This window comes from Spermophilus citellus, assembly GCF_964194105.1.
Source record: "Spermophilus citellus genome assembly, chromosome: 10".
In the NCBI taxonomy this organism is placed as follows: domain Eukaryota; kingdom Metazoa; phylum Chordata; class Mammalia; order Rodentia; family Sciuridae; genus Spermophilus; species Spermophilus citellus.
In genome coordinates this window covers 56,634,459-56,647,996 of record NC_138197.1, presented here as the reverse complement: position 1 = coordinate 56,647,996, position 13,538 = coordinate 56,634,459, and the positions used below count along the sequence as shown (strand labels likewise).

Sequence of the window (13,538 nt, the reverse complement as noted above, 5' to 3'; positions counted from 1 at the left end):
TGTTTTACTTTCTTCTATTTTACTTTTATTTATTTTGTCAGGGAGAGGAGGTGCTGCTTGGATTTCTGTTCACTTTATGAGCAGTGTTGTACACTGGTTAAGACCTTGGGCCCTGAACCAGCATGGTGATGTAGACCTGTAATGCTGAGGCAAAAGAATCAGTTGAGCACAGAAGTTGAGGAGCAGCCTGGTCTACTCTGTCTTTAAAAAAAAAAAAAAAAAAGTGACCTTGGGTTCCGTAATGGTTAATAATATCTCACATTATAATTCATATTTGTAACTTCTTTCTATAACCACTAGAAACCTGGCTTCCATTATCTAGAATATATTTACTTATTTGTATAACTCTTACATGTTTTGTATACATACTAGGTAATTTTTTAATTGCTAAACCATATGAGAAAAAAAGCTTATTAACTAAATTAGCACAGTGTTCATGTCTAACTCTAGCTTTGTCTTTGGCCTTTCAGTATCCAATCAAAATATTGTTTTCTAAAGCTTAGATTAGTTCCTTTTATTCTCTCCATTCACTTCACTATGGTTATACTATTTATTAATAATAATAATACAGTCCTGTTCTTTTTGTTACTTTGTATTCCATTTTGGGTTACCTCCACATTTTAGTTGGTGAATTTGTTTTGTTTTTCCCAAATTTATGTACAATGAAGTTCACTCTTTGTTAGTATGTAGTTCTGTGGGACTTCACAAATACACAATCATGATAAAGAACAGTTTTGTTCACCCACCAAATTCCCTGTGCTGCTTCTTAGTCAACCTCTCTTCCAGATCCTCCCCCAGGAAGTGACTGATATATTTCTAAGCTTTTTGCATGGACAAGAACTGGAAGAGTAGTACCTCAGTAACAGTGAGCACACTGGCCTCTCATATATTAATTTCTAAATATCATTCTGTAGCTGCACACAGTAATGCACACTGCAATGCACACTGCAGTCCCAGCTATTCAGGAGGCTGAGGCAGGAACAAGTTCAAGTCTAACCTGGGCAACACAGAACCATCTCAAAATACGAAATAAAAAAGGGAATATAGGTCAGTGCATTTAACCCCGAGTACTGCGAAAATAAATAAATAGGGCTTCCTAGGGAATGGATGATTCCAGGATTCCAGTACTGAGAAAAGAAAAAAACAAAAACAGGAAAAGTCCGAGGCATCTTGTGGTGCCACAAATAAGGAAATGCCACAAGAATGATAGGGTCATTTTTAAAGAAGCATACTAATTAAATTTAAAGAAAATGCAGTAGAAAAAATAGTAGTTTAAAGTTTAAGACTTTATTGCTTTTAGTCACCTTTGTTATCAATTGGGGAATGTCCTTGAGCTGAGGAATAGCCACTGCTCTTTCAGAGACTCATATGGAAGGTACCCAATTGGGTTGTCAGATGCCTAGCTACTGACACCAGACCAGTAAGAACCAGGGTCCAAGAGGATGTTACTTGACACCAGATTTCTCTGTTAATGGCCATGTTTAATAGCATTAATTCCTTTAAAATAAGTATTATAAGGGCTGGGGATGTGGCTCAAGTGGTAGCGCGCTCGCCTGGCATGTGTGTGGCCCGGGTTCGATCCTCAGCACCACATACAAGCAAAGATGTTGTGTCCGCCAATAACTAAAAAATAAATACTAAAAATTCTCTCTCTCTCTCTCTCTCTCTCTCTCACACACACACACAAAAATAAATAAATAAATAAATAAATAAATAAAATAAGTATTATAAAATCTGAAAAAATTCTTAGACGTAAGATGGTTTTGGTTAAATCCCACAAAAATTATAACACAGCTTCGGGGGAGGCGGGGGGGATACTAGGAATTGAACTGATGAGTGTTATACCACCAAACTACACCCCCAGCCTTTTTTATTTTACTTTGAGACAGAGTCTTGCTAAGTTGCCAAGGCTGGCCTCATACTTGCCATCCTCCTACCTCAGTCTCCTGAGTTACTGGGATTACACCACACCCAGCCACAACTCTACCTCCTGATTCTGACTTGTTTTTTAAGTCATTTCTTTAGTGTATCTGTCTATGTAATGTGATAACAGTGCTTTGCATCTTATTGATCAAGAGTGTTGGCTCATACATCAGCACTGAAGATTAAAGTGCTACTTCTTCACATTCGGGGTGAGGAGAAGAAAAAGGGAGAAAGTGAAGAAAAAAGCAAGAACATGTGTGTGCTACAGAGAGGATTTTTTCCTTATTCTGAATGCTTAGAATCAGCAGAGAATAGGTTTTGTTGCAGTATTTATTACAGCCAGAATGAGTCATTCTGGATATTTAAAAAAAAAAAAATCAAATGAGAAATGATGCATTATATAGTAACAAAGGCTTTTTCATGACTCACCTCCCTGTGGTGGTTTTTATAATTTACCCTCTCTCTAAGGCTTGTCCTTCTTGTCTGATCCTTCTTTCCCCTTTAGGAAAAAAAATATTTAGGAAGATAAATTCAGTTCGGCTAAATATAGCACTGACATTTACATGGAATACTAATTTATACATAGACATAACTTTTATTTTATTTTATTTTTTGGTTCTGGGGAATCAAACCCAGGAACACTTAACCACTTAGCCACATCCCCAGTTCTTTTTAAATTTTTTTTATTTATTTTGAGACAGGGTCTCCCTAAGTTGCTTAGGGCCTTGCCAAGTGACTGAGGCTGGCCTTGAATTTATAATCCTCCTGTCGCAGCCTCCCAGGTCGCTGGGATTACAGGCATGGGCCACTGCACCCAGTTAAAAGATGTAACTTTTAATTGTTGTTTGACTACACAATTTTTTTTGTGTAGCCACATAATTACCTAAATCTTTCTAGCTTTTAAGATTATCAACACAATATAATGTGACTTCTGATACCATAAAAGTAAAATTTTTATATTTTCCATATATTGTCTGGGGCAACTTGAAAAATAGATGAGTAGTTACCAGGTTTAGTGGCACATACCTGTAATTCCATATGTTCATGAGGCAGGCAGATCATAAATCAGAGGCCAACCTGGGCAGCGTAGGGTACAGCTGCCTCAAAATTTAAAAAATACTAAAAAGGACTAGGGATGTAGTTCAGTGATGGAGTACTCCTGGGTTTAATCTATATTACTACAAAACAAAAATAAGGGAAAAGAGTAAGAAAAAATAGTTAAGTGGATTAAAGTTGTGGCTCATTTTTAAACTATAGAACAATTATTTTGAATAAGAACTTAACTGTTCATATTGTTTTATTACTTTTCTTTAGCATCGGGAATCATCAAGTGCCTGTTTATAGGTAACTCGGAGGATGAAACAGGGACATAATAAGTCTGAAAGAATAGATGACTGTTAAATGCTTTATCTTAAGATGTTGTTGCTTGTGTGTTTGTATTATAATGACAGTTCTGATGTGGGGCTAAATTCATGATTCAGATGGAACTTTTTAAGGTTTAATGGGCCTTCAAATTGTGTATTACCCATTGCTTCCTCTAAGTATGAAACAGCTTTTTGGTGCCCAGAACTGTTAATTCTTTTTTAGTTCTTTTTTAGCTCAAGGTTTTCCTTAGGATCTGTCTTTACTGTTACTACTGTTTTTTAGGCATATTCAAAACATGAGTGAGATCAAAACTGATGTTGGACGAGCTCGGGCATGGATAAGATTATCTCTAGAGAAGAAGCTTTTGTCCCAGCATCTCAAGCAGTTGCTCTCTAACCAACCACTTACCAAGTAAGATATTGCCTTTGAGACCTTTCTGTTTTGTATGCTGGCAAAGCTGACAAACTGGCATCTTTAGCATGAATTGCTGATTTGTTTGCACATGAATTCTTATTGTGTAACAGGAGTATACTTCAGAATAAGACTAACATAATATTTGATCATTGCTGGGAGGACTCATCATATTTTATAGCCAAGGGCCAGATTGCTATGTTCTAATCAGAAAAAAAATAATAATTCATCTGTACAGTTTGACAGCAACTTCGAAACCTAGAGTAGCATAAAAAGGATGGGAGAAGGGTTCACAGTAAAGGGTTTATGACAGTCTTGCCAACATTATGCTCAATAATCTAAAGCCAGGAAACCATTTAATAGCCTGACAATTAATTGTTAATTGGTTTGGTAGTTTCCTTTATCAAGAAATCCTGAATACATGTCTGAATGTGTACATTAGAGCTTTTTTGAAGGCTAAGGACTTTTGAGTTTTTAAGAGCATATATATGTAAAGAATCTAACCAAGACCTAAATATGACAGTTTATTGTAATCCCATCATAGTAACCCAGTGCTTTTTGCAGTTCTACTTTTATATGTATCACCCTTGGATTAATTACCCCATGAGCATTTTAGGATGAGTCTTAATGTCCAGAGAGTCGTTTTGATAATAAAATGTAATTTATCAACTGTGAACCAGACCTTGTCTTTTAACATTTTTTCCCCCAATCATTAAAGTCATTTATGCCCATTGTGGCTAAAGTACAAAGAGCCAGGCATAGTGGCACACAACTTTAACCCCAGCAACTCGGGAGGCTGAGGCAGGAAGATCACAAGTTCCAGCAATTAAGCAAGACCCTCAGAAATTTAGCAAGACCCTTTCTCAAAATAAAAAAGACTGGAGATGCAGTTCAGTGATAAAGTGCCCCTGAGTTCAATCACCATTACCAAAAACAAAAAAAAAAAAAGTACAAAGAAGAAGAACATGATAGTTTATAATCCTACTGCATAAAGAACAATATTAAGTATTTCTGTACTTTCATCTATACTGTCATCTATTCATACCTTCTTAGTTAAAATTATACTGTATTTGTAATTCAGTGCCATCCTTTTTTAGCCTAACATGGTTTTACAATATATAAAAGTTTAAACTCTGAAGTCTGAATACTGCCTTTACTCCTTACTTTTTGAATGGCTTTGGACAAGATAATTAACTTCTCTATGCCTCTGTTCTTCCATTTATAAAAAATGAGGTTGCTAATAGACTTATCTCATAGGATTGTCATAAGAATTAAATATATGAGGCTGGGGTTGTAGTTCAGTGGTTGAGTGCTTGCCTTGCATGTGTGAGGTACTAGGTTCGATCCTCAGCATCACATGAAAAAATAAATAATTAAATAAAACAAAGATTTTTTTTTTTAAAAAAAGAATTAAATATATTAAGCCAGGCGTGGTGGCTCACACCTATAATCCCAGCAGCTCGGGTGGCTGAGGCAGGAAGACTGCGAGTTCAAAACCAGCTTCAGCAAAAGCAAGGCACTAAGCAACTCAGTGAGACCCTGTCTCTAAATAAAATGCAAAAAACAGCTAAAATGTGGCTTAGTGGTTGAATACCCCTGAATTCAATCCCTAGTTACCCCATCCCAAAAAAATAAAAAGAGTAATATTTTTAGTAGTAGCGACTATGCCATTGTTAAAACCCTTCATAAACTTTTATCTTAAATGGCCATAACAGTATTCCAGCATGTGAATATATTGTGAAACATTTTTGTTTTTATTTATTTTTTGTTTTTTGTCACTGCCGGGAATTGAACCCAGGATCTTACTTCACCCCAGCTACAACCCCAGCCTAAAAGGTTTTTTACTTCACAAATAACATTTTAGTGGACATTTGTAAGTAAATCTTTTTAAAATTTTTTTTTCTTTTGGTACTAGAGATTAAACCCAAGGGCACCTTATCCACTGAGCCACATCCCTCAGCCCTTATTTTAATATTTTATTTAGAGGAAGGGTCTTGCTGAATTGTTTAGGGCCTCACTAAGTTGCTGAAACTGGCTTTGAACTCTCAATCTCCTGCCTCAGCCTCCAAAACCACTGGCAATATAGGCATGCGCCACCATGCCCAGCTGTAAGTAAACCTTCGCCCACATTTCATATTGTATAATTAGGACTGACCCCTAAAAGTAAAATTTATGAGTTAACGGTTATGACTAGTTGACAGGAACTTACCAATAAATTGCTTTCCTGAAATTTGCAATCCCACCAACTATAAGGATAACATTGGCTCCTCCTTGGTGCCAGTTATAATTTTTAAATCTTTATTGTTTCACTTTTTGTTTTATTTTGTTTACAGTACTGGGGATTGAACCCAGGGTTGCTTTACACTGAGCTGCATCCCTAGCCCTTTACATTTTTTTGAGACAGGGTCTCACTAAGTTGGACAGGCTGGCCTTGAATTTGTAATCCTTCTACCTCAGCCTCCCAAGTCACTGGGATTACAGGTATGCACCATCATGTCCAACTTCTATTAGTTTAATAGAAAAACTTAATTCATGGCAAAGGCAGGCAGGATGTCACATACCGGTTATCCCAGCAACATGGTAGACTGGGGTAACAGGAAGGCAACTGCAAGGCTAGCCGCAGCAACTTAGCAAGGCCTTTTCTTTTTCTTTTTTCTTTTTTTTTTTTTTTTTAGAGAGAGTGAGAGAGGGGGGAGAGAGAGAGAGAGAGAGAATTTTTAATATTTATTTTTTTTTAGTTCTCGGCGGACACAACATCTTTGTTGGTATGTGGTGCTGAGGATCGAACCCGGGCCGCACGCATGCCAGGCGAGCACGCTACCGCTTGAGCCACATCCCCAGCCCCAGCAAGGCCTTTTCTTAAAACAAAAAATTAAAAAGGGAGGGCTGGGGATATAGTTCCATTGGTAGAGTGCTTGCCTCACATGCACAAGGCCCTAGGTTCAATCCCCAGCACCAAAAAAAAAAAAAAAAATTAAAAGGGCTGGAGGGCTGGGATTGTGGCTCAGTGGTAGAGTCCTTACCTCATACATATGAGGTGCTAGGTTCAATCTTCAGCCTCACATAAAAATAAATAAAGTTATTTTAATTTTTTTTTAAGGTGGGGAGCTGGGGATGTAGCTCAGTGGTAAAACACCCCTGGGTTCAGTCCCCAATTAAAAAAAATTTTTTCATGTATTTTCCCCCTTTACTAGTTAAAAACCTTTTATTAACTGTTAATATGTCCATTTTTTGTGAATTCTGTTTTTTCAACATTGTTTTCTTCCCTTTGTTTAGTGAAGTGTTTATTTTTAAATATAATGAAAAGTATAAAAAATACACTGTTGTTTTGTGCTTGTCTTATTTGTTTTTAGGAAGCTTTATAAGCGCTATGCTTTTCTACGTTGTGAAGAAGAAAGAGAGCAGTTTCTTTACCATCTTCTTTCCCTCAATGCTGTGGACTATTTCTGCTTCACCAGTGTGTTCACCACTATCAGTAAGTCTGGAGAACTGACTGTTAAGTAAAGACTCTGTTAGGTAACTAATGGAATAAAAGTGTTCATATATATATAGTAATGAGATATACCATAGTACAATGAGGTATACTATGATGGCCCCCCAGATCTCCATTTAGGAATGCAGGATATACCTTAGCTGCTGGGGATAGTCCTCAGTTGCCAGCCAGCCTATGGTAGTACCTCGCTAAAGAAAACTACCTTCCTGTGCATGTACCCTCCAGCCAGGGCCAGCCAGCATCCCACGATTGACAAGAGAGCTATCTCAGAGCTCACAGTGGATGTCAGCTGAGGACATCATTAAGACTGTATCACAGGGCTGGGGTTGTGGCTCAGTGGTAGAGTGCTTGCCTTGAATGTGTGAGGCATTGAGTTCGATTCTCAGCACCACATATAAATAAAACATAAAGGTTCATTAACTAAAATAAATAAAATAAAATTTTAAAAAAGGCTTCATCAGGGCTGGGGATGTGCCTCAAGCGGTAGCGCACTCGCCTGGTGCCAATGTCTTGGCTGGGCACAGAATCACGAGCCACTCAAGCAGGAACAAAACTTTATTTTTGAAAAAGCCGCCAATCCTCCATACGGGCCGGCAAGCCAAAACCGGTCCACCCACGCGTGCGTCTACCGAACCGGGCCGGACCTCCCCCGGAATTCCCTCCTACTATCCTTCCCCAACCAATGGGAACTCTCCAGGAGTCCCGTAACATGAGTCCCGTAGCAGGCCAAGGTGAACAGCAGGAGTCCAATTTCCATATGAATGTAATTCTTAACATAATCATATCATCTCAGTGGCTAGCTGGCGTCACCTTACAACCTTACAAGTGCCATGCATCATATTATTTGCTTCTGGCTCCTAGCAGCCTGGCATGCGTGTGGCCGGGGTTCGATCCTCAGCACCACATACAAACAAAGATGTTGTGTCCACTGAAAACTAAAAAATAAATATTAAATCAATCTCTCTCTCTCTCTCTCTCTCTCTCTCTCTCTAAAAAAAAAAAAAAATTGGCTTGATTCTTGTCTCCCTTTAAAAAAAAAAAAAGGCTGCATCACAGGGCTGGGGCTATACCTCAGTGGCAGAGCACTTGCCTAGCATGTGTGAGGCCCTGGGTTCCATCCTTAGCAGCATATAAAAATAAATAAAATAAAGGCATTCTATCTACAACTACAAAAAAAAATTAAAAAAGAAGACTGCATCACAACTTAATATTTCCCTCAACCAGTCTTGTTTTCCTCCTCATATGTGGATCCCAGGAGCTACATCATGTGTACTAATTTCTGACTTATTCATCTTTCCAAAACACCCAATCTGATGATAATTGTTACCTACAATGGGTGTAAAAAGGAATGTTTTGTTAAATAAATATTCCAATATTTATCCAAAATACATAAATTCAAAGAATAAGTGTATAATAATAATACGCTTATGTAACAACATTATTTAATTTTGTTGATCAAGAAACACCTCAGAATCTTGCTAGATATTGTTGGTCTAGGTTGGGAGGAAATACTGATTGTCATTTTTTCCCCCTAGTAATAGGAATTGAACCCAGGGCTTCACATGCTCCGTGACTGAGCTACATCCCTATCCCTTTTTATTTTATTTTGAAATAGGGTTTCAAATAAGTGGCCCAGGCTGGCCTTGAACTTGTGTTTCTCCTGCCTCCGCATCCTAAGCAATTGAGATTAGAAACATACAGCACACCACATTCAGCCTCAACGTTTTGTTTTGTTTTCTTTTTTTGTACCAGGAATTGAACCCAGAGGTACTTAAGTACTGAGTCACATCCCCAGCCCCCCACCCTTTTTTTTAGTATTTTGTTTTAGTTGTAGTTGGACACACACCTTTATTTTATAATTTGTTTAGAGACAAAGGCTTACCTGAGTTGCTTAGAGCCTCACTAAATTCCTGAGGCTTGCTTTGAACTCATAATCCTGCCTCAGCCTCCCAAACTGCTGGGATTACAGGCATGAGCCACCACACCAGCCTCAGTGTATTTTTGATAACTGAACCACAGCATTTATTCTATCCACCATTATTAATTCTTATTTTCAGTGTGTTCCCCTCCCTATTTTGGAGAATTTTTGCTTGTATCAGTTAAGAATTGTGTTCAGCTGCAAATACCAGAAACTTTGAAAAGAAGTTATTTAAACAACAGTAATTTATTTTTCTTATGTAAGAAGTAGTCTGGTAGTAGGCAATCTGCAGTGCTGTCACAGACCAAGACCTATGTCTATTTCCTCCTAGACATTATCAGAGTGTGCTAATCACCTCATGGTCAGAATATGGCTTCTCTGCCCACATACCTGTAGGAAGGAAGGAGAAAATACCAAAGAGAAAGGGGACAGGACCTGTGTTATTATTAATTTATTATGTTACTTCAATTATACGATTCTGAAATGTTATATACAGTTTTAAAAGACATAAATGTCATTTAAGATTCTTAAAGGCTTCCTTATATCTGGAATTTTTCTTCATCTGAATAATTCTTTGAATTTGAGCAAATTGAGATACTTTATGAAAGAATAGTCTTAGTTAATAATATTGCTCTTTTATACTTAACAGTGTGAGTCACTGTTTTGCACCCTTTGCAGTGCAGAACTACTGACCCTAAACAGGCCTTTTTTTTTTTTGCAACTTTTCTAATCCTATCACTGCAAGAAATTAGAGAGACTTCTGGAACCTAAAATAAAGTCTTACACTAACCTCTTCTGCTTTCAGTTTCAAAACCGATTTGATTCTGATGATTACTAAACCATGAAAGTATGGCCTATCCTCTGACATTTTCCTTTTCTCCAACCGAAATAAAAGGACAGAAAGGGCAATTATTCACAAACATAAAGAAAGTCATTTATGTAGAATTAAGGAAATTAACCATTCATCCCATTCATTTTCCTTATCTAAGAGTTTGCTGAACTGTGAGCTTATTGTGATGCTGTGTCTGGACACTTTGCCCACTAACTGTTTTTCATCCTATATGTAGATCTTTCAAGGACAGCTTCTGACCACCCCACTTATAACCAAATGAGTAGAAATCCCAAGGATACCAACAACAAAAAAATATTGATTCTACTCTATTTGAAATAAATTTATATATATATATATATATATATATATAAAATTATTTTTATATATGTACATAAATGTATATACATTTATATACACGCACACACACATATATATAATATGTGTTACCCATCCCCGTTATTTAAAAGAAGGGAGGACACCTCTAATATCTAACTTGTGCCTTTCACCTTTGGGGCAAGGCCCATGATAGGAAGGTGACATCTAGTGGTGGGCTTTTGGATGTACTGTTAGAGGGAAAAGCTTCACATAGATCTCTTTCCACATCTTGACCTTTCCCCAAGGTTCTCTTAAATAGGAGTCACCTTTAACAGCTTCCCAAGTTGTGAATTATAGACTTTACACAGTGCCCAAAGTGGAGGCTCCATTGTTTTTTATTATCAGTTTTGTGTGTTGTACAGTAAACTTGGAACGGGAAAGTTCTGAAGTGCAGTGTTTTAAGCATTCTCCAAGAAAATCAGCAAAAAATGGAATACTAATCTATAAGTCATCTACTCTTCCTTTCATATGAAAACATACTAGTAAATAAGTTCATTGGTACTCAATTTTATTACAGAATTCATTTTTAAATACATTAAGCAATGAAAACACTATATAGCATAGTGTTCAGGTCCTCAGGTATTCTCTTTTTAATACTTGATATTGTTTATAAATTTAATGATGGTGTATATTATCATGGTGACATATAAGCCACTTGTACATGGCAATGTATGTATCATAGAAACCACCAGCAAAAGTATAGGGTCTTCATAACCTGAATCTTTTCATTCTAGACTAGAAGTTGTGATCTCATCTTTTTGTGTAGGTACATATTAAAAGATCATAAAAGCAAAGTATCTATGAAAATTAGCAGTTCTTATATATTTGTTTTGTTAAAAGAGCTTCTTTATTGTAATTCTTTATTAATTTTCCCTTTTATATTTTAGTGATTCCATACAGGTCAGTGATCATCCCAATCAAAAAGCTGAGCAATGCAATCATCACATCAAACCCCTGGATCTGTGTATCAGGAGAGCTGGGAGACACAGGAATAATGCAGATTCCCAAAAACCTCCTTGAGATGACTTTTGAGGTAGGGTCCAAGATACCTTTCTTAGCAAAAAAAAAAGTGTCATATTTAGTTCTACAGAAGGATTCTAGTTTGCTTTTTATCAGTGTTCTATGAATCTATAAAATAAAGGAATGTGTGAGCATACTGGATCATTTTTGTGATCATATGCTTATTGTTGTCTAAAGTATCTTACACTAATCTGTTCTGTATTTTCATTATTGTTATTTTCATTGTTAAGCTCTATTTTTCTGCTATTTTATGATTCTTAGTACCTAACACAGAATGTGGCAAGCAGAGAACATTGGAATAAACAATCTCCTCCCTGCCACAACTTAAACATGTTTTGGCAAAAGGACCAGAGAGCTGACATCCATGCTTATGGATTTTAAACCACATAATGGCATTTATAGATCGATTTTTATCAAAATGCCTTGTTGCATAATAGTTTTCAGATCTCACCTAGTGAAGTATTTCCCAACATGGAAGTTGAATTTAGCATGTAGGAAGAAGATAGATAACTGTTCATATTTCAAGAGAGAAGTGGTACTGTGGGGAAAAGGGTACACTTGTACATTGCTGGTAGGACTGCAAATTGGTGCGGCCAATTTGGAAAGCAGTGTGGAGATTCCTGGGAAAGCTGGGAATGGAACCACCATTTGACCCAGCTATTGCCCTGCTCGGACTATTCCCTGAAGACCTTAAAAGAGCGTACTATAGGGATACTGCTATATCGATGTTCATAGCAGCACAATTCACAATAGCTAGACTGTGGAACCAACCTAGATGCCCTTCAACAGATGAATGGATTAAAAAATGTGGCATTTATACACAATGGAGTATTACTCAGCAATAAAAAATGGCAAAATCATGGCATTTGCAGGGAAATGGATGGCATTAGAGCAGATTATGCTAAGTGAAGCTAGCCAGTCCCTAAAAAACAAATGCCAAATGTCTTCTTTGATATAAGGAGAGCAACTAAGAACAGAGCAGAGAGGAAGAGCATGAGAAAAAGATTAACATTAAACAGGGATGAGAGGTGGGAGGGAAAGGGAGAGAGAAGGGAAATTGCATGGAAATGGAAGGAGACCCTCATTGTTATACAAAATTACATATAAGAGGATGTGAGGGGAAAGGAAAAAATAAACAAAACAAAACAAGGGAGAGAAATGAATTACAGTAGATGGGGTAGAGAAGATGGGAGGGGAAGGGAGGGGAGGGGGGATAATAGAGGATAGGAAAGCTAGCAGAATACAGCAGTCACTAGTATGGCAATATGTGAAAACGTGGATGTGTAACCGATGTGATACTGTAATCTGTATACGGGGTAAAAATGGGAATTCATAACCCACTTGAATCAAATGTATGAAATATGATATGTCAAGAGCTTTGTAATGTTTTGAACAACTAATAATAAAAAAAAAAGAGAGAGAGAGAAGTGGTACTACCTGCAAGCCCTGTTCTCGTGTCCTTTGGGGTCTAGGAATAGCAGTATCCACTCAGAATCACAGTACTCACCCAAGATCTCATTTTGGCCTTATATATGTAGTGGACTCACAGTCATTTGTATATAAAAGGTTAAAACCCTTGGCTTTTCTTCATCTACCAATTATGGGACATAAGCGCCATTGTAAGTCCTATCTTGCTGTTTCCAAACACTCTCACCGTATCAATCCACTCTTTTCCATCTCTGCTGCATGAGTAATTCAAGGTACCATCCTCCCTCAGCTGACTCACTGTGACCCCTTCTTTCTCACTGAGATACAAAGAAATCAAATGCTTTTAAAACTCATAATTCTGATGTTTCTATCTGACACATGTAGGGTCTATGATGCTTTTCTTATCAGATATTTAAAGTCTGGATTTATGCCGGGTACAGTGGCATAATCCCAATAACTCAGGAGGTTAAGACAGAAGGATCACAATTGGGGGGCCAGCCTTAGCAACTTAGTGAGACCTGTCTCAAAATAAAAAATTTTAAAGAAGGCTGAGGATGTAGCCCAGTGATAAAGTGCTTCTGGGTTCAATCCCCAGTAGTGCTAAAAAATAAAAATAAAAAAGTCAGAACTTAATTAGCTTTTATGTTTACAATTGCTATTGTCATTGCTTTATTTTATACTTGTCACAAAGGGTCAGTAAGGATGTTGATAACTGCAGTAGTCCCCCCCCCCTTTTTTTTTATAGTTTCACTTTCTATTGTTTCAATTACCTG

General features: G+C 37.2%; 1 protein-coding gene across 3 annotated transcripts in view; it reads left to right on the top strand.

Annotated features, from left to right (window-relative positions):
• DENND5B (DENN domain containing 5B) overlaps positions 1–13,538 on the top strand; it is a 185,099-nt gene that overhangs the window by 152,779 nt on the left and 18,782 nt on the right. For all 3 annotated transcript variants that reach the window (XM_081310696.1, XM_081310695.1, XM_081310694.1), the window contains 3 exons: positions 3,571–3,699; positions 7,053–7,174; positions 11,205–11,350. In XM_081310696.1, the coding sequence (XP_081166822.1) occupies positions 3,571–3,699; positions 7,053–7,174; positions 11,205–11,350 (397 nt within the window). The remainder of the gene's footprint in view (positions 1–3,570; positions 3,700–7,052; positions 7,175–11,204; positions 11,351–13,538) is intronic.